The following is a 21,135-nucleotide window of genomic DNA, read 5'->3' as shown; positions in this document are numbered from 1 at the left end:
CATGTATAGTAAGGCTTTTTTAAGCCGAAAAAAACGACAGTATAGTAAGGCGTTTTTAAGCCGAAAAAAACGACATAGTATAGTAAGGCGTTTCTAGCCCACAAAAAACGACATAGTATAGTAAGGCGTTTTTAAGCCGAAATAAACGACATAGTATAGTAAGGCGTTTTTAGGCCGAAAAAAACGACATAGTATAGTAAGGCGTTTTTAGCCCACAAAAAACGACATGGTATATAAGGCGTTTTTAGCTAAATAAAATGACCATGTATAGTAAGGCATTTTTAGCTTGAGAAAAAACAACATAGTTTCGGCCTAAAAAACGCCTTACTATACTATGTCGTTTTTTTCGGCCTAAAAACGCCTTGGCTTCCGTGCACAAGCCCTGCTTAGTGATGTGTCAAAACACAACACCAAACACTTACTCTGAAAACCCTCAAAAGTGCATGTGAAATACACCTATAGTGCTGAGCACATCACAGTCACTGGTGGTATAGAGGTACAAATGCGGGCTTTCGGTCCAGACAACCTGGGTTCAAGTCCTGCTCAGGGATGTTTGAAAAAACAACACCAATCAATTACTTTTTCCTGGAAACTCTGCATGTCAAATACACCTATAAAGCAGAGTAAGTCACAGTCACTTGTGGTGTAGAGGTACAAATGCTGGCTTTCGGTCCAAACAACCTGGGTTCAATCCACGCTTGGTGATGTGTCAAAATACAACACCAAACACTAACTTACTTTTTCTGAAAACCCTCAAAAGTGCATGTGAAATACACCTATAGTGCAGAGCAGGTCACAGTCACTTGTGGTGTAGAGGTACAAATGCTGGCTTTCGGTCCAAACAACCTGGGTTCAAGTCCTGCTCAGGGATGTTTGAAAATACAACACCAAACAATTACTTTTTCCTGGAAACTCTGCATGTCAAATACACCTATAAAGCAGAGTAAGTCACAGTCACTTGTGGTGTAGAGGTACAAATGCTGGCTTTCGGTCCAAACAACCTGGGTTCAATCCACGCTTGGTGATGTGTCAAAATACAACACCAAACACTAACTTACTTTTTCTGAAAACCCTCAAAAGTGCATGTGAAATACACCTATAGTGCAGAGCAGGTCACAGTCACTTGTGGTGTAGAGGTACAAATGCTGGCTTTCGGTCCAAACAACCTGGGTTCAATCCCTGCTTGGTGATGTTTGAAAATTCAACACCACACGCTGTAGTTTTTTTATGTCGTTTTTTCCCGGCCCAAAACGCCTTACTCTACGAGGTGGTTTATTTTGGCAAAAAACGCCTTAATATACATGGTCGTTTTTTTCGGCCTAAAAACACCTTACTATACTTTGTCGTTTTTTTCGGCCTAAAAACGCCTTACTATACTATGTCGTTTTTTTCGGCTTAAAAACGCCTTACTATACTATGTCGTTTTTTCGGCCTAAAAACGGCTTACTATACTATGTCGTTTTTTTCGGCTTAAAAACGCCTTACTATACTATGTCGTTTCTCTACGTAAAAACGCCTTACTATACTATGTCGTTTTTTTCGGTTTAAAAACGGCTTACTATACTATGTCATTTTTTTCGGCTTAAAAACGCCTTACTGTACTATGTCGTTTTTTTCGGCTTAAAAACGGCTTACTATACTATGTCGTTTTTTCGGCCTAAAAACGCCTTACTATACTGTCGTTTTTTTTCGGCCTAAAAACGGCTTACTATACTATGTCGTTTTTTTCGGCTTAAAAACGCCTTACTATACTATGTCGTTTCTCTACGTAAAAACGCCTTACTATACTATGTCGTTTTTTTCGGTTTAAAAACGGCTTACTATACTATGTCATTTTTTTCGGCTTAAAAACGCCTTACTATACTATGTCTTTTTTCGCTTAAAAACGCCTTACTATACTATGTCATTTTTTTCGGCCTAAAAACGCCTTACTATACTATGTCATTTTTTTGGGCTTAAAAACGCCTTACTATATACTATGTCGTTTTTTTCGGCCTAAAAACGCCTTACTATACTATGTCGTTTTTTTCGGCTTAAAAACGCCTTACTATACCATGTCGTTTTTTTCGGCCTAAAAACGCCTTACTATACTATGTCGTTTTTTTCGGCTTAAAAACGCCTTACTATACTATGTCTTTTTTTCGGCCTAAAAACGCCTTACTATACTATGTCGTTTTTTTCGGCCTAAAAACGCCTTACTATACTATGTCGGGTTTTTTTCGGCCTGAAAACGCCTTACTATACTATGTCGTTTTTTTCGGCCTAAAAACGCCTTACTATACTATGTTGTTTTTTTCGGCCTAAAAACGCCTTACTATACTATGTCTTTTTTCCGCTTAAAAACGCCTTACTATACTGTCGTTTTTGTCGGCTTAAAAACGCCTTACTATACTATGTCGTTTTTTTCGGCTTAAAAACGCCTTACTATACCATGTCGTTTTTTTCCGCTTAAAAACGCCTTACTATATATACTATGTCGTTTTTTTTCGGCCTAAAAACGCCTTACTATACTATGTAGTTTTTTTCTTCCTAAAAACGCCTTACTATACTATGTCGGTTTTTTTTGGCCTAAAAACGCCTTACTATACTATGTCGTTTTTTTCGGCCTAAAAACGCCTTACTATACTATGTCGTTTTTTTCGGCCTAAAAACGCCTTACTATACTATGTCGTTTTTTTCGGCTTAAAAACGCCTTACTATACTATGTCGTTTTTTTTGGCCTAAAAACGCCTTACTATACTATGTCATTTTTTTCGGCCTAAAAACGCCTTACTATACTATGTCGTTTTTTTCGGCCTAAAAACGCCTTACTATACTATGTCGTTTTTGTCGGCTTAAAAACGCCTTACTATACTATGTCGTTTTTTTCGGCCTAAAAACGCCTTACTATACTATGTCGTTTTTTTCGGCTTAAAAACGCCTTACTATACTATGTCATTTTTTTCGGCCTGAAAACGCCTTACTATACTATGTCGTTTTTTTCGGCCTAAAAACGCCTTACTATACTATGTCGGGTTTTTTTCGGCTTAAAAACGCCTTACTATACTATGTCGTTTTTTTCGGCCTGAAAACGCCTTACTATACTATGTCGTTTTTTTCGGCTTAAAAACGCCTTACTATACTATGTCGTTTTTTTCGGCTTAAAAACGCCTTACTATACTATGTCGTTTTTTTCGGCCTAAAAACGCCTTACTATACTATGTCGTTTTTTCGGCCTAAAAACGCCTTACTATACTATGTCGTTTTTTCCGCTTAAAAACGCCTTACTATATATACTATGTCGTTTTTTTCGGCCTAAAAACGCCTTACTATACTATGTAGTTTTTTTCTTCCTAAAAACGCCTTACTATACTATGTCGTTTTTTTTTGGCCTAAAAACGCCTTACTATACTATGTCGTTTTTTTCGGCCTAAAAACGCCTTACTATACTATGTCGTTTTTTTTGGCCTAAAAACGCCTTACTATACTATGTCGTTTTTTTCGGCCTAAAAACGCCTTACTATACTATGTCGTTTTTTTCGGCCTAAAAACGCCTTACTATACTATGTCGTTTTTGTCGGCTTAAAAACGCCTTACTATACTATGTCGTTTTTTTCGGCCTAAAAACGCCTTACTATACTATGTCGTTTTTTTCGGCTTAAAAACGCCTTACTATACTATGTCGTTTTTTTCGGCCTAAAAACGCCTTACTATACTATGTCATTTTTTTGGGCTTAAAAACGCCTTACTATATACTATGTCATTTTTTTCGGCCTAAAAACGCCTTACTATACTATGTCGTTTTCGGCCTAAAAACGCCTTACTATATACTATGTCGTTTTTTTCGGCCTAAAAACGCCTTACTATACTATGTCGTTTTTTTCGGCTTAAAAACGCCTTACTATACCATGTCGTTTTTTTCGGCCTAAAAACGCCTTACTATACTATGTCCTTTTTTTCGGCTTAAAAACGCCTTACTATACTATGTCTTTTTTTCGGCCTAAAAACGCCTTACTATACTGTCGTTTTTTTTTGGCCTAAAAACGCCTTACTATACTATGTCATTTTTGTCGGCTTAAAAACGCCTTACTATACTATGTCGTTTTTTTCGGCCTAAAAACGCCTTACTATACTATGTCGGGGTTTTTTCGGCCTGAAAACGCCTTACTATACTATGTCGTTTTTTTCGGCCTAAAAACGCCTTACTATACTATGTTGTTTTTTTCGGCCTAAAAACGCCTTACTATACTATGTCTTTTTTCCGCTTAAAAACGCCTTACTATACTGTCGTTTTTTTCGGCTTAAAAACGCCTTACTATACCATGTCGTTTTTTTCCGCTTAAAAACGCCTTACTATATATACTATGTCGTTTTTTTCGGCCTAAAAACGCCTTACTATACTATGTAGTTTTTTTCTTCCTAAAAACGCCTTACTATACTATGTCGGGTTTTTTTGGCCTAAAAACGCCTTACTATACTATGTCGTTTTTTTCGGCCTAAAAACGCCTTACTATACTATGTCGTTTTTTTCGGCCTAAAAACGCCTTACTATACTATGTCGTTTTTTTCGGCTTAAAACGCCTTACTATACTATGTCGTTTTTTTTGGCCTAAAAACGCCTTACTATACTATGTCGTTTTTTTCGGCCTAAAAACGCCTTACTATACTATGTCGTTTTTTTCGGCCTAAAAACGCCTTACTATACTATGTCGTTTTTGTCGGCTTAAAAACGCCTTACTATACTATGTCGTTTTTTTCGGCTTAAAAACGCCTTACTATACTATGTCATTTTTTTCGGCCTGAAAACGCCTTACTATACTATGTCGTTTTTTTCGGCCTAAAAACGCCTTACTATACTATGTCGGGTTTTTTTCGGCTTAAAAACGCCTTACTATACTATGTCGTTTTTTTCGGCCTGAAAACGCCTTACTATACTATGTCGTTTTTTTCGGCTTAAAAACGCCTTACTATACTATGTCGTTTTTTTCGGCCTAAAAACGCCTTACTATACTATGTCGTTTTTTCGGCCTAAAAACGCCTTACTATACTATGTCGTTTTTTTCGGCCTAAAAACGCCTTACTATACTATGTCGTTTTTTCGGCCTAAAAACGCCTTACTATACTATGTCATTTTTGTCGGCTTAAAAACGCCTTACTATACTATGTCGTTTTTTTCGGCCTAAAAACGCCTTACTATACTATGTCGTTTTTAAGCCGAAAAAAACGACATAGTATACTATGTCGTTTTTTTCGGCTTAAAAACGCCTTACTATACCATGTCGTTTTTTTCGGCCTAAAAACGCCTTACTATACTATGTCGTTTTTTCGGCCTAAAAACGCCTTACTATACTATGTCGTTTTTTTCGGCCTAAAAACGCCTTACTATACTATGTCGTTTTTTCGGCCTAAAAACGCCTTACTATACTATGTCATTTTTGTCGGCTTAAAAACGCCTTACTATACTATGTCGTTTTTTTCGGCCTAAAAACGCCTTACTATACTATGTCGTTTTTTTCGGCTTAAAAACGCCTTACTGTACTATGTCATTTTTTTCGGCCTGAAAACACCTTACTATACTATGTCGTTTTTTTCGGCCTAAAAACGCCTTACTATACTATGTCGGGTTTTTTTCAGCCTGAAAACGCCTTACTATACTATGTCGTTTTTTTCGGCCTAAAAACGCCTTACTATACTATGTTGTTTTTTTCGGCCTAAAAACGCCTTACTATACTATGTCTTTTTTCCGCTTAAAAACGCCTTACTATACTGTCGTTTTTGTCGGCTTAAAAACGCCTTACTATACTATGTCGTTTTTTTCGGCTTAAAAACGCCTTACTATACCATGTCGTTTTTTTCCGCTTAAAAACGCCTTACTATATATACTATGTCGTTTTTTTCGGCCTAAAAACGCCTTACTATACTATGTAGTTTTTTTCTTCCTATAAACGCCTTACTATACTATGTCGTTTTTTTTTGGCCTAAAAACGCCTTACTATACTATGTCGTTTTTTTCGGCCTAAAAACGCCTTACTATACTATGTCGTTTTTTTTGGCCTAAAAACGCCTTACTATACTATGTCGTTTTTTTCGGCCTAAAAACGCCTTACTATACTATGTCGTTTTTTTCGGCCTAAAAACGCCTTACTATACTATGTCGTTTTTGTCGGCTTAAAAACGCCTTACTATACTATGTCGTTTTTTTCGGCCTAAAAACGCCTTACTATACTATGTCGTTTTTTTCGGCTTAAAAACGCCTTACTATACTATGTCGTTTTTTTCGGCCTAAAAACGCCTTACTATACTGTCGTTTTTTTCGGCTTAAAAACGCCTTACTATACCATGTCGTTTTTTTCGGCCTAAAAACGCCTTACTATACTATGTCGTTTTTTCGGCCTAAAAACGCCTTACTATACTATGTCGTTTTTTTCGGCCTAAAAACGCCTTACTATACTATGTGGTTCTTTTCGGCCTAAAAACGCCTTACTATACTATGTCGTTTTTTCGGCCTAAAAACGCCTTACTATACTATGTCATTTTTGTCGGCTTAAAAACGCCTTACTATACGATGTCGTTTTTTTCGGCCTAAAAACGCCTTACTATACTATGTCGTTTTTTTCGGCTTAAAAACGCCTTACTATACTATGTCATTTTTTTCGGCCTGAAAACGCCTTACTATACTATGTCGTTTTTTTCGGCTTAAAAACGGCTTACTATACTATGTCGTTTTTTTCGGCCTAAAAACGCCTTACTATACTATGTCGTTTTTTTCGGCCTAAAAACGCCTTACTATACTATGTCGTTTTTTCGGCCTAAAAACGCCTTACTATACTATGTCGTTTTTTTCGGCCTAAAAACGCCTTACTATACTATGTCGTTTTTTCGGCCTAAAAACGCCTTACTATACTATGTCATTTTTGTCGGCTTAAAAACGCCTTACTATACTATGTCGTTTTTTTCGGCCTAAAAACGCCTTACTATACTATGTCGTTTTTAAGCCGAAAAAAACGACATAGTATACTATGTCGTTTTTTTCGGCTTAAAAACGCCTTACTATACCATGTCGTTTTTTTCGGCCTAAAAACGCCTTACTATACTATGTCGTTTTTTTCGGCCTAAAAACGCCTTACTATACTATGTCGTTTTTTCGGCCTAAAAACGCCTTACTATACTATGTCATTTTTGTCGGCTTAAAAACGCCTTACTATACTATGTCGTTTTTTTCGGCCTAAAAACGCCTTACTATACTATGTCGTTTTTTTCGGCTTAAAAACGCCTTACTGTACTATGTCATTTTTTTCGGCCTGAAAACGCCTTACTATACTATGTCGTTTTTTTCGGCCTAAAAACGCCTTACTATACTATGTCGGGGTTTTTTCGGCCTGAAAACGCCTTACTATACTATGTCGTTTTTTTCGGCCTAAAAACGCCTTACTATACTATGTTGTTTTTTTCGGCCTAAAAACGCCTTACTATACTATGTCTTTTTTCCGCTTAAAAACGCCTTACTATACTGTCGTTTTTGTCGGCTTAAAAACGCCTTACTATACTATGTCGTTTTTTTCGGCTTAAAAACGCCTTACTATACCATGTCGTTTTTTTCCGCTTAAAAACGCCTTACTATATCGTTTTTTTTTGGCCTAAAAACGCCTTACTATACTATGTAGTTTTTTTCTTCCTAAAAACGCCTTACTATACTATGTCGTTTTTTTTTGGCCTAAAAACGCCTTACTATACTATGTCGTTTTTTTCGGCCTAAAAACGCCTTACTATACTATGTCGTTTTTTTTGGCCTAAAAACGCCTTACTATACTATGTCGTTTTTTTCGGCCTAAAAACGCCTTACTATACTATGTCGTTTTTTTCGGCCTAAAAACGCCTTACTATACTATGTCGTTTTTGTCGGCTTAAAAACGCCTTACTATACTATGTCGTTTTTTTCGGCCTAAAAACGCCTTACTATACTATGTCGTTTTTTTCGGCTTAAAAACGCCTTACTATACTATGTCGTTTTTTTCGGCCTAAAAACGCCTTACTATACTGTCATTTTTTTGGGCTTAAAAACGCCTTACTATATACTATGTCATTTTTTTCGGCCTAAAAACGCCTTACTATACTATGTCGTTTTTTTCGGCTTAAAAACGCCTTACTATACCATGTCGTTTTTTTCGGCCTAAAAACGCCTTACTATACTATGTCGTTTTTTCGGCCTAAAAACGCCTTACTATACTATGTCGTTTTTTTCGGCCTAAAAACGCCTTACTATACTATGTGGTTTTTTTCGGCCTAAAAACGCCTTACTATACTATGTCGTTTTTTCGGCCTAAAAACGCCTTACTATACTATGTCATTTTTGTCGGCTTAAAAACGCCTTACTATACTATGTCGTTTTTTTCGGCCTAAAAACGCCTTACTATACTATGTCGTTTTTTTCGGCTTAAAAACGCCTTACTATACTATGTCATTTTTTTCCGCCTGAAAACGCCTTACTATACTATGTCGTTTTTTTCGGCTTAAAAACGGCTTACTATACTATGTCGTTTTTTTTCGGCCTAAAAACGCCTTACTATACTATGTCGTTTTTTTTCGGCTTAAAAACGGCTTACTATACTATGTCGTTTTTTTCCGCTTAAAAACGCCTTACTATATATACTATGTCGTTTCTTTCGGCTGAAAAACGCCTTACTATACTATGTAGTTTTTTTTTTCCTAAAAACGCCTTACTATACTATGTCGTTTTTTTTGGCCTAAAAACGCCTTACTATATATACTATGTCGTTTTTTTCGGCCTAAAAACGCCTTACTATACTATGTCGTTTTTTTCGGCTTAAAAACGCCTTACTATATATACTATGTCGTTTTTTTCGGCCTAAAAACGCCTTACTATACTATGTCGTTTTTTTTGGCCTAAAAACGCCTTACTATACTATGTCGTTTTTTTCGGCCTAAAAACGCCTTACTATTTCGTTTTTTTCTTCCTAAAAACGCCTTACTATATTTACTATGTCGTTTTTTTCGGCTTAAAAACGCCTTACTATACTATGTCATTTTTTTCGGCCTAAAAACGCCTTACTATACTATGTCGTTTTTTTCGGCTTAAAAACGCCTTACTGTACTATGTCCTTTTCGGCTTAAAAACGCCTTACTATACTATGTCGTTTTTTTCGGCTTAAAAACGCCTTACTATACTATGTCGTTTTTTTCGGCCTAAAAACGCCTTACTATACTATGTCGTTTTTTTCGGCCTAAAAACGCCTTACTATACTATGTCGTTTTCGGCTTAAAAACGCCTTACTATACTATGTCGTTTTTTTTCGGCTTAAAAACGCCTTACTATACTATGTCGTTTTTTTCGGCCTAAAAACGCCTTACTATACTATGTCGTTTTTTTCGGCCTAAAAACGCCTTACTATTTCGTTTTTTTCTTCCTAAAAACGCCTTACTATATATACTATGTCGTTTTTTTCGGCTTAAAAACGCCTTACTATACTATGTCGTTTTTTTCGGCCTAAAAACGCCTTACTATACTATGTCGTTTTCGGCTTAAAAACGCCTTACTATTTCGTTTTTTTCTTCCTAAAAACGCCTTACTATACTATGTCGTTTTTTTCGGCCTAAAAACGCCTTACTGTACTATGTCCTTTTCGGCTTAAAAACGCCTTACTATAACTATGTCCTTTTTTGTGGGCTAAAAACGCCTTACTATACTATGTCGTTTTTTTCGGGCTAAAAACGCCTTACTATACTATGTCGTTTTTTTCGGCTTAAAAACGCCTTACTATAACTATGTCCTTTTTTGTGGGCTAAAAACGCCTTACTATACTATGTCGTTTTTTTCGGGCTAAAAACGCCTTACTATATTATGTCGTTTTTTTCGGGCTAAAAACGCCTTCCTACACTATGGTGCTTTTTTCGGGCTAAAAACACCTTACTATACTATGTCGTGTTTTCGGGCTAAAAACGCCTTACAATACTATGTCGTTTTTCGTGGGCTAAAAAAGCCTTACTATATTATCCATCCATCCATTTTCCGAACCGCTTGATCCTCACTAGGGTCGCGGGGGGTGCCGGAGCCTATCCCAGCCGTCTTCGGGCAGTAGGCGGGGGACACCCTGAATCAGTTGCCAGCCAATCGCAGGGCACACAGAGACGAACAACCATTCACGCCCACACTCACACCTAGGGACAATTTAGAGCGTCCAATCAGCCTGCCATGCATGTTTTTTTGGAATGTGGGAGGAAACCGGAGCACCCGGAGAAAACCCACGCAGGCCCGGGGAGAACATGCAAACTCCACACAGGGAGGCCGGAGCTGGAATTGAACCCGGTACCTCTGCACTGTGAAGCCGACGTGCTAACCACTGGACTACCGGGCCGCCCTCCTTACTATATTATGTCTTTTTTTTTGGGCTAAAAATGCCTTACTATACTATGTCGTGTTTTCGGGCAAAAAAACGCCTTACTATATATACTATGTCGTTTTCTTCGGGCTAAAAACGCCTGACTATACTATGTCGTTTATTTCGGGCTAAAATTGCCTTACTATACTATGTCGTTTTTTTTCGGGCTAAAAATGCCTTACAATACAAGGTCGTTTTTTTCAGCTAAAAACGCCTTACTCTACATGGTCGTTTTTTTCGGCTAAAAACGCCTTACTCTACATGGTTGTTTTTTTCGTCAAAAAACGCCTTACTATACATGATCGTTTTTTTTTTTTTGTTGGCTAAAAACGCCTTACTTTTCATGATTGTTTTATTTGGCTAAAAACACCTTACATACATGGTCTTTTTTTTTTGGGCTAAAAACGCCTTACTATATACATGGTCGTTTTTTCGTCTAAAAACGCCTTACTGTACATGATGGGGGGGGGGGGGGGGGGGGGGGTTTGGGCTAAAACGCCTTACTATACTGCCTTACTATACATAGTTGTTTTTCTCTGCTAAAAACGACCATCAGTGGTCCTCAACTAGAAATGCTGTCGGTCCACTTTTCTTTTTTTTTATAAGACCAAGGTCCCATGCACGGCGGTCATGGGGAGCAGGGCTATATGCCAATTTAGTATGGTCAAGCCAAGCTTATACAAATCAACACTCCTCACAACCAACCAATAATGGGGTGCATGAAAATAACAATTACTCACTTTGCCAGTAGACAGCAAATAATGAGAGGTATTGTGTTGAGGCAGAGGAACTCTTTTATTTTGTTAAGTTGTGCCTGCTTAATAATAGAAATAGCCCTTTTAGGGAAATAAGACATTTTTACTTTAACTTTGTTAAACAGTAGTTGTCTTTTTCTCCCTTAACAAAAGCAAAACAAAATACTCATTTTACCAAAATAAATACTAAACATGAAAACAAAAATATTTTCATTTGTACAATTCCCCTTTTCACATGCCCTCTGAAATCACTGAAAAATATATCAGAAGAGGAGTTAAGAACCATTTTAAATACTGACACAAGGGAGCACAGGAATGTGCAGTGCTGTTCTTCCACTAAAGGTGAATGCAATGTCTGAGGCATGCAAATATTATTTGAGGACGCCATTGGGATGTTCATTTACCATGTTGCGGTGTTCTGCTGTTAAACAGCTGCAAAGATCCCCGGGTAGACGGGAGCAAAACTGCACACAATCGAAACCTCCTGTGCTGAAGCTGTGAGCACGCTGTGGCGTCGCGCATGTGTCTGTTTCCTGACACAATCATCCATTTTGAATGCGTGACGCTTATGTATGGGCACACCTGAAATTCAGAGGAGCCAATCAGCGCATCGTTATCGCCGACATGCCCTGCTCAGCCTGCTCGTCTCCAGTTCGTCAAACATTATACACACACAGTCGCGCTGCTGCGTCCTCTGCAATACATCTGTTCGTGCACGCAAATAATACAACGGATAATTTTAAAAAGCGATCGCGGTAATGCGCAGATTATAGTCCAAAAATAGAAAATGTATAACGTAAAAATCACTTTATAATTTATTATTTTATACAATTTGCCGAGGGACCGGACAGAGGAGGTCGGCGGACCGGTCGTGGATCGCGGTCCGCCAGTTGAGGAAGAGATGGCTATACATGGTCGTTTTTATCGGCTAAAAACGCCTTACTATACAAAAGCGACAGCCAGTAGGAGCCAGCGAGCGACAGCCAGTGGGAGTGAGCGAAGCCAGTATTCGTTTAGGGCTCCCGTTCGTTTGGGGCTCCAGCGGCGGTCGACCCATTGGTTCGGCGCGGGCAGCTGAGTTCATGATGTCTGTTTTTTATTTTATTTTTCCTAATAATTTTTACTTGCATTCACTTTTGTCAACCTGTTATTGTATTGTATGTTCTATCCATCCATCCATCCATCCATTTTCCGAACCGCTTGATCCTCACTAGGGTCGCGGGGGGTGCTGGAGCCTATCCCAGCCGTCTCCGGGCAGTAGGCGGGGACACCCTGAATCAGTTGCCAGCCAATCGCAGGGCACACAGAGACGAACAACCATCCACGCTCACACTCACACCTAGGGACAATTTAGAGCATCCAATCAGCCTGCCATGCATGTTTTTGGAATGTGGGAGGAAACCGGAGCACCCGGAGAAAACCCACGCAGGCCCGGGGAGAACATGCAAACTCCACACAGGGAGGCCGGAGCTGGAATCGAACCCGGTACCTCTGCACTGTGAAGCCGACGTGCTAACCACTGGACTACCGGGCCGCTTGTATGTTCTATATATGTTCAATAAACAGGAAAAAAAACATGTCAAGTACAACTTTATTGTCAAATGTTTCTTCCCTCTCAACCAGACAAGAGTAGCCGCTGCGGGGGCCCACACCGCCATCAAAAGAACGGTTAACATAAATGACAAAATACAACAGAAGACACAGGCAGTCTCTCAATCTTAACCACTTTTCCTGAATACACTTTTTTGTTTGAAGCAGTTATAGATGAAGTGAATCAAAGTGTCCTATTCACCAGTGGATCAACGACGTCATGTTGAAATGTGCACACGTCTGCTACGAGCTAGTTTGAAAGCAACAAGCTGGCGAGTCCATTAAAAAGAGATCGGCTTTCATCTCCCGTCCCATGGAAATCCGTTTCAATTCCAAGCCGCGACACGCAATTCCGCTGACGCTCCTTTCTTTTTCCTTTCATCGTCGGCTCCTCAAGCCATGCATCCATACAGCCGCAGACTGTCCAACAGCATCTCGTTTATCGCGGTTAATGAGGACCAAAACCGCCGGCGATAAACGAAAATCCGCGAAGTAGCAACCGATTAACGTATCCAATTTTATTTTTTGTGCAAAAAGTCCGCGAGAAGCTGCAAAACAACAGTGAGTCACATAGAGCAACATATACAGTGCTGTACTCCGTGTATATTTAAAAAAAAAAAAAAAAAATTTTTTTTTTTTAATATGTTTGAAAAAAATCATAAACGAACCGCAAAGTAGCGAGGGATCACTGTATAAGCTAAAGTATTTGCTCACCTGCCTTGACTCACATGTGAACTTGTTTCACAACTGGATTTGTTGCGCAGGTGGCATCCTGTGACTGATTCGGGTCATTTGGTTGGGTGAGCAAATATTTTGGGTCATATAGTGTAGATTCATAAATAAGACAACACTCATTCACATTTCGATGAAAGTTATGGGCTTAGCTTGAAGCTATTCTTTGATCACTTGCAGATCCTGAGAAAGTCCGTTTTTAAAAATAAAATTTAAAAAGTGCGTCTGCTCACTGCATCTTCTTCCGAGCAAGCAGAGCCAGCTCCTTGGCCTGACGCCACTTCAGCTTCTTCTTGATGAAGAGCAGGTCGATGTAGACGATGTGGTCCAGCACGGCCGAGGCACACAGGACACCGCCATGCAACGCGCCCGCTATTCCGCAGCTGAATACGTCTTGACCTGGAAGACAACAACCGTTTTTTCCTCTAAGCCAACTTAACACATGACTCCTTCCTACCCTAACTTCGAGGTAATTAAAAGCTCCGACATGACTGCGTCATATCACAAGAAATCTGACATCCCGGCACACATGCAGAATTCCTCTTTTCTCATGTAGAGTTGTACAGGTGAGGTAAAAGTGACCTGAGAAAAATAGTTCCAACTTGCATGCACATACCTCAGGTCAAAAATTTGTTCCGTGGGGAAAAAATGACTCCTTTGGCAATTTAGGAACTTATTTCTTGTCATTTGGAATACGATGTTAAAATGATTCTACTCGTTATCAGTTTCTTGAGATCAATACATCACTTTTTTTTTTTTTTTTTAAATAGTGGCTCAAACAGAGTTGCAAAGTATAGCGATCAAATCACTAATTTGGCAACATTGATGGTGCTCGATGTTTGCAGCTACGTGCACATCACACATCAGCGATCGAAGGTGGATATACAGTATACAAAATTTTGGAGAACTTTTTTTAGTCATTGTCCAATAATTATTATTATATATAAAAAAAATTTTTTTTTAAACATCAAGTCACTTTGCCAATATTATTACTACAGTGCATACATCTTGAAATTAGTTTCAATTTGGTTAACATTAAGTATTGAGCAGGAAATGAATATTTAGGTTTTAAAAGGATTAAGTTCAGTTATGTTCAATTGGCATTAGGATTATCAGAGAGGGGTCCGTGGAATTTTTTACCCCCTGTATTGGGTCCCCGTACCCCAAAACCAAGATTCAAACTTAAAAGCCTGGGTTGCTTGCTCTGTGTCTAACAACTGAGGGTTCTTACCGGAGAGGTAGAGGTTCTTGACAGGGGTGTGGCAGCGGTTCCTCGCCACCGCCTCGGCTTGGAAGCGCTCCAGGTTGTGCTCCGCCGAGTACATGGCTCCGCGCTGGGCGCCCAGGTAGTGCATGTTGGTCAGCGGCGTGGCCACGTCCTGGAAGACCAGCTGGGAGGGCAAACCGCGGTGGTTATAAAAGGATGTCCGCCGGACAGATCGCCGACGTCCCTGCGACCATCAACCGACCTTGTCTTTGATTTTTGGGAACAACTGACAGGCCCAGTCGAAGAGCTTGTTGGCAAATCTCATTTTGTAGTTGTGATATTCGTCGCCACGTTTGCGGACCGCCGTGTCCTTCCACTCCTCGAACCATTCGTATTTCACCATGGTCAGGATGGTCATGCAAGATTTTCCTGTGGTGGACACCATTTATGGATGTCAAAACAGCGATATATACATTTTTTCAGATCCGACTTAATTCGGGGGTGAGCAGGCGCCTTCTTGACAAAGAAAGATGCTCATCTTCACTTTTATGGACGAGTCTTCAATGAACCCAACTGTGAGAGGAAGCCAAAGTACCCAACCATCATGTCCTCAAAAACACTCATGTGTAGCTTTGTACCAGGGTGTCTTATCTTGGCCTCTGGGTCTTTGGAAGACGGCATGGTGATGAACATCATGGGGATGTTGTCTGGTGCTTCCTCTTTGCTCAAACTAAAAAAGTCCTCCATCCTACAACAAACACAAAAAGGACACCTCTAAAATGGAGCTCATCCAGACATTTAACAAAAAATGGGTGAGGGCGTCCTCCATCTTGATCAGGGGTGTCAAACTCATTTTTGTCGCGGCCCACTTTGTCGGGACGGTTTCCCTTGGAGAGCCATTACGACTGGATTTTGTGAAACCATGTAAATGTTTAATCACCTCCAGATATTACGTCCACAGCGCACAACAAATCGATGAATAACTAGTTTTAAAATCAGAAGTCCAGAATCGTGACTTTTTAAAAAACTGTTTAAGGGGTTTTGTAACGAGAAAGTGCTTGCAATAACTGTTATTTAGGATTACATGTGACAATTTGAAATTTTGGTTCAGACTTTTGCAAAGAAGTTGACATGCTTGATTTGCTTACAGGGCCACAAAAATATGTGGCACGCCAGATCTCGGCCCAGGGTCTTGACTTTGACACCTGTCATCTAGAGGACCCGATGAGAAATGCAGCTTGCTAAGAACACAATCAAACAATAAATTCTTTCGATCGATCACGTATGGAAAACTTCTCTCGTGCCCACACGCAGCTCTTCTTATACAACAGTACCCCCTGGTGGCTGATATTTTAAATATGTGAAACCAACAAGGAGCGGCCTCGGCAAACACCGGAGGCGAGGAACACTGAAGAAGGCGTCAAAGGACTGAAGACCCAGGGTCTTGACTTTGACACCTGTCATCTAGAGGACCCGATGAGAAATGCAGCTTGCTAAGAACACAATCAAACAAATTCTTTCGATCGATTACGTATGGAAAACTTCTCTCGTGCCCACACGCAACTCTCCTTATACAACAGTACCCCCTGGTGGCTGATATTTTAAATATGTGAAACCAACAAGGAGCGGCCTCGGCAAACACCGGAGGCGAGGAACACTGAAGAAGGCGTCAAAGGACTGAAGAAGGTTCAATGGGACAAAATAAATAATGGACTGCTCTACGCGTTTACTTACGATTTGTCCATGTCGTTGTTTTTGAACAGCCAGAAATTTGTGGACTCTAGACCGAGCTCCTCCTCTGTGCCGTCGAAACCAGAGAAGACCAAAAAGGATCCCCGACCGTGCTTCATCATTTTCAGCCTCTCCTGAATGTCTGCAGAGGCATAGTGTTTCTTCATTCTGAACGTCGTACATTCTAACTTTGATAAACCAAAAAAAAAAAAAACTTTGCTTTTGCATCACCTGGTTTGACCTGGATCTCAGGGGGGAGAAGTTTCTGGAAGGTGGTAAAGATGCCGCAGTTTGAGACAACCACTGGTGCATGGATCGCCACCTCTTCTCCGCCTTTCCTCACCTTCACGCCTGCAACGCGACGCAGAGATGAAATCTTGACTTCAAGAGTCATTCAGTATCTACCCGGGATTCAGTTTCGTACCGTGTGCCGCCCCCTTGTCATCAACCAGGATCTGCGAGACGGGTGCTCGCACGAGGCAGTTACCGCCGTACTTCTGAATGGTGCGGATGATGTTGAAGGCAATCTCACTGGCGCCACCTTTGGGGTAGTATGCCCCTCGCTTGTAGTGATGGACCAGGAGGGCATTTATCAAAATACTGGAATCCTTTGGAGGTACACCTAAGATGTAGAAAAAATATCAATGACTCGACTCGAACACTGGAAAACCTTTGGTAAAAATTGGAGAGAATCTGTGCACGGACCAAAACAAACATCGACTAACATACAGTATGTGATTGCAGGCTGAGCAACAACGCCGCACGCAGTCTAAAGGAGGAGTTTGAAGACACACCGTAGAAAAGGTACGAGAAGATGACGTGGAGATCCTTGTTGGCGGTCAGTGTGTTCACCAGGTCGGTCGCACACGTTCCGCTGAGACGGAAAACCGGTGAGACGAGGTCTGCAATTCCGGACTTCAACAGGAACAGAGACAGCCACTGCGGGATAAGTTTCAGGGTTGCCAGGTAGTGAGTCTTCTTGGCTGAAATCTGGCACACATCAAAGTGGGGTTTACTATGCAGAACTGGTTGAACCCATCGAGATAAGCAAGACTCTGGTCCTTAAACCTTCATGATCTTGAAGAAGGTTTCAATGGCGTCTGCGTCATCGGGAAATTGCTTCAAGAGGTGAGATTTCATCTCTGTTTTGCCCGAGACGATGGTGTACTCCCGCTTGTCTTCCCCCTGGCCGATTTGTATCGTGTCAAAATGGGGCTTTAGCTCCTGGAACTCCAACTGGCCCTCGGACAGTTGGTCAAAAATGATGCGAAGCAGACTGTTCTTGTGCAGCTGACCAATGTAGTGAAGGCCTGCGAAATAGCAGTACAGTATAGGGCATTTTATCACTTGGATTAGCGATTGATATTGAGGATATGCTTATAATCAATATTAGAGGGTCGGTTTACCGTTGTTTGGGTTTGCATTAGCAAACCAATGTAAAACTTTTCAACATGCATCTCACCTCCTGAGGAACTCGAAGGGTTAGAATTAGGGTTAAGGTTTACGGGTTGCCGATACGATTACGGGGTTAGCGTAAGGCAAAGGTGTCAAAGTCAAGGCCCGGGGGCCAGATCTGGCCCGCCACATCATTTTATGTGGCCCGCGAAAGCAAATCAAGCATGTCAACTTCCATGATGCTTGCTAAAGTCTGAACCAAAATTTCAAATTTTGTCATATGCAATTCACAATAACAGTCATTCTTGACGTCTGATGTCAAAACTAGTTATTCATCAATTTGTTGTGCGCCGTCTGTGTAATATGTGGAGGGGATTAAACATTTATATGGTTTCCCAAAATTCATAACGGCCCTCCAAAGCAAACCGTAACTACAATGTGGCCCGCGACAAAAATTAGTTGGACACCCTAGGCCCCAAGGCTAATGTTAGCATTGTGATTAGCCGTTCGTGGTAGGGGGTGGTTCGTGTTAGCATTTTCGTACCAACATCAAACTCGAAGCCTTTCTCGATGTACGTGTGGCAGCAGCCTCCGGCTTGGTCGTGTTGCTCCAGAACCAGAACCTTCTTGCCAGCCTTGGCGAGCGTGGCACCGGCAGCCAGTCCGCCAATGCCGCTTCCGATTACAATCACGTCGAGGTCCCGCGGCACCTTGTCCAAGCTGAAACCTGCATACGTTGATTACATAAGCAAGTGAAGGATAACGTTGACAAGCTTGTCAACAGTCCAGACATCATAAATGTTATTGTGTTGCACAATTGTTAGCGCGTTACAGTTTGAAGGTTAATCTATTTTCTTCAAGCTTTTCAACACTCCAATTGACAGTAGATTGCGTATTCAGCAAGTCATAAATCAGTTCCGATGAAACAAGCCGTCGTAACACCACTCATTCTTATTGAGGCTCTTGAAAGCAAAAATAGGTTATTTAGAGAACTTTTTTTCTACTAGCTCATCTCAGCATGACTGAAAATAAAATTGCGCTGTTTCAACTATATTTAAAAGTCGGCCTTGTTAACCAAGAGTTTGCTCACTAAGAGTAACAAAGCACGATTTTAAAAAAAAAATATCTAAACAAATTTGAGTTTTGTATTTTTATGCTACGTGCAAAAATTAACTTTTCCATAGTTTCAATGTAAATCGCGCACGTAACACTGAATGAAAATGGATGTTGAGATATTCGTGTATTTTCGTATGTTTTCAACTTTACATGCGCCATGCTGAAAGTTGACCCTAATATTTTGCTAAAATATGATAAATATTAGAAACTGCTGTCAAAAAAAAATTACACACTTGGGCGATATGCTAAATGCTCAAACTAAGTTTTAGTTCAAAGTGGCACCTAGAAAATGGAACAAAAACAGGAAATTTTTACATTATTTTAATAAACTTATTTTCAGAAGTTTTCCACAGTATGTTCTACATTATGAGAATTGCTCATATTCTTTTGCCAAGATAAATGTGGTTGGCGGTTGTAACCAACTTGCAGTAGGAGGCATGTACAAGCACAATACTTTGGGGAAAATTGTCAATCAATACAAAACGTGAAATCAGTAAATGCACAATTCTTCTGCAATGAGAAACCAATGACGTGTTTGTAGAGCGTTCATTACCTTACCTTGCTTGATGACTTTGTCCCGCTTCTTCTGGTCAAATTCTCGGGGTCCAGGAGGCCTGACAGAGTTCAGGGAGAAGGGGCTGCGCTTGCCAAAAAGGTACCAGTAGATGCCCCCCAGCCACACTACCAACCACGCTATGAATATGAGGAGCCACATGGCGGATCTGACACTTTGTGAATGTTTCTCCGGTCGGGACGCACCTTTTAGTAGGCACAGGTGGATCCTGGCACGGGGCGGGGAGTTAAATAACATAACACCATTCGTATCATACGCAAGTCATAAAGATAAGGTCTTTGGGTTTCTAAGACTTTTACACCATGGTAGCTTTGATTTTATTTCACATTTTAAACATATTCATTCTTACTTTTACACTAAACAATTAAAAAAGAAAAACATTTAGAGGCTTTGCAATACATTTTGCTTTTGCAAGCCGCCATCATCACAGCTTATGACGATCGGTTAGGTATCTTCAATTATGCTTATCTGATAAGGCAATTAAGATAAACAAGCGTCCAGTGGATGAGTCATTTTCGACTTGTGTAAAGTGTTCCAGTTAGTGGATCTTGGCGACCACGTAGCTGACTTAACACAAACACGAGGAGGCACGTTAGAAAATGCTGCAATGACCCATTTTCTATCATGTAAACCACTTCGTGCAATCCGCAATCACATCAGACCATTTACACGGGACTTTAAATTATGCTATCAAGCTTGCAAACTTAGAGCCACATTAAAAGCAAGTTGTAAACACTCTCTTGATGTTGTAAGATATAAAAGAACACAAACATGTCGCAACCATTCACGATACCAGAAACAAGACAGAGTAACGGAAGTTAGCCCAAGGTCGCCAAACGATAAATAACCAGTGACATCTGAGGATTGGCTAACACATTGTAAAAGTGCTGATATGTGCTAAACAAGGTCAAAGGACTAATGCCAGTAACCTTAAATACCACATTTGCTCAAACGAATAGTGTGACTTCAGCTTTCTAGCATTGATATAAAATCAACAATCAGATGTGCCGGGATTAAGAGCAGTGGGACAGGATGAGTCGGTACCAGTAAAAGTAACACTTGTAAGCAAGAATTCATGGGGCACGAATATTTTTGCCCCATCGCAGAAGAACAAGAAGCAAGAGGTCACACACACACATCATTCGGGATCAATTTCATTGACAGAAAAACTTGCTAACATGAATGACAATACAATCGTTTGGCTTATTATTGATTTTTGTGAAGCTTTTTGAGATGCGAAATTCATCGGGGGAATTCTTTCTGAAAAAAGTCCCTTTTTTTTCTCCCCAAAAAAAAAAAAAGTTATTTCCACGGACACAAGATTTTAGGGGAAACTGTGTCTAATCCATAAAGTCACACTTTATGGATTACAATATGAAATCATGAAAATGCAAAGTTTCCATCATCAAGTTGTTCAATAATGAAAGGGATAAATGCATCAACTGCTGGCAGCCACAATCTGCTTCCTGGCCCGGAAAGACTAATTGGATGAAGTGAAGCTTCAGAAAGAAGCAGGAAGTGACGCCGGGACGCCGACAAATGCAAGTAAATCCTATTAGAAGTTTGACTGAAGCAGTTAACCTTGTTTGAGCGTTGCGAGCATTAAAAGTGCCATAGGATAAAAGTGATTTAAAAAAAAAAAAAAAAAAAAAAGTCAGG

General features: G+C 40.1%; 1 protein-coding gene across 1 annotated transcript; it reads right to left on the bottom strand.

Annotated features, from left to right (window-relative positions):
• Positions 1-12,706: 12,706 nt before the first annotated feature.
• On the bottom strand, positions 12,707-21,067 carry LOC147189562 (inactive all-trans-retinol 13,14-reductase). The gene is made up of 11 exons (XM_086138995.1): positions 19,461-21,067; positions 18,331-18,513; positions 17,460-17,701; positions 17,186-17,381; positions 16,816-17,013; positions 16,623-16,742; positions 16,395-16,533; positions 15,299-15,408; positions 14,923-15,089; positions 14,685-14,844; positions 12,707-13,852 (listed from the first exon to the last, which is right to left on the bottom strand). Exons 1-11 carry the CDS (start codon positions 19,711-19,713, stop codon positions 13,683-13,685), a joined length of 1,938 nt encoding a protein of 645 aa, XP_085995121.1. The 5' UTR covers positions 19,714-21,067; the 3' UTR covers positions 12,707-13,682.
• Between the last annotated feature and the right edge of the window lie 68 nt (positions 21,068-21,135).

The sequence above is a fragment of the Hippocampus guttulatus genome, chromosome 19, assembly GCF_054856545.1.
Source record: "Hippocampus guttulatus isolate MCC_2025c chromosome 19, RoL_Hgut_1.0, whole genome shotgun sequence".
In the NCBI taxonomy this organism is placed as follows: Eukaryota; Metazoa; Chordata; class Actinopteri; order Syngnathiformes; family Syngnathidae; genus Hippocampus; species Hippocampus guttulatus.
This window is presented reverse-complemented; position numbering and strand designations above follow the sequence as displayed.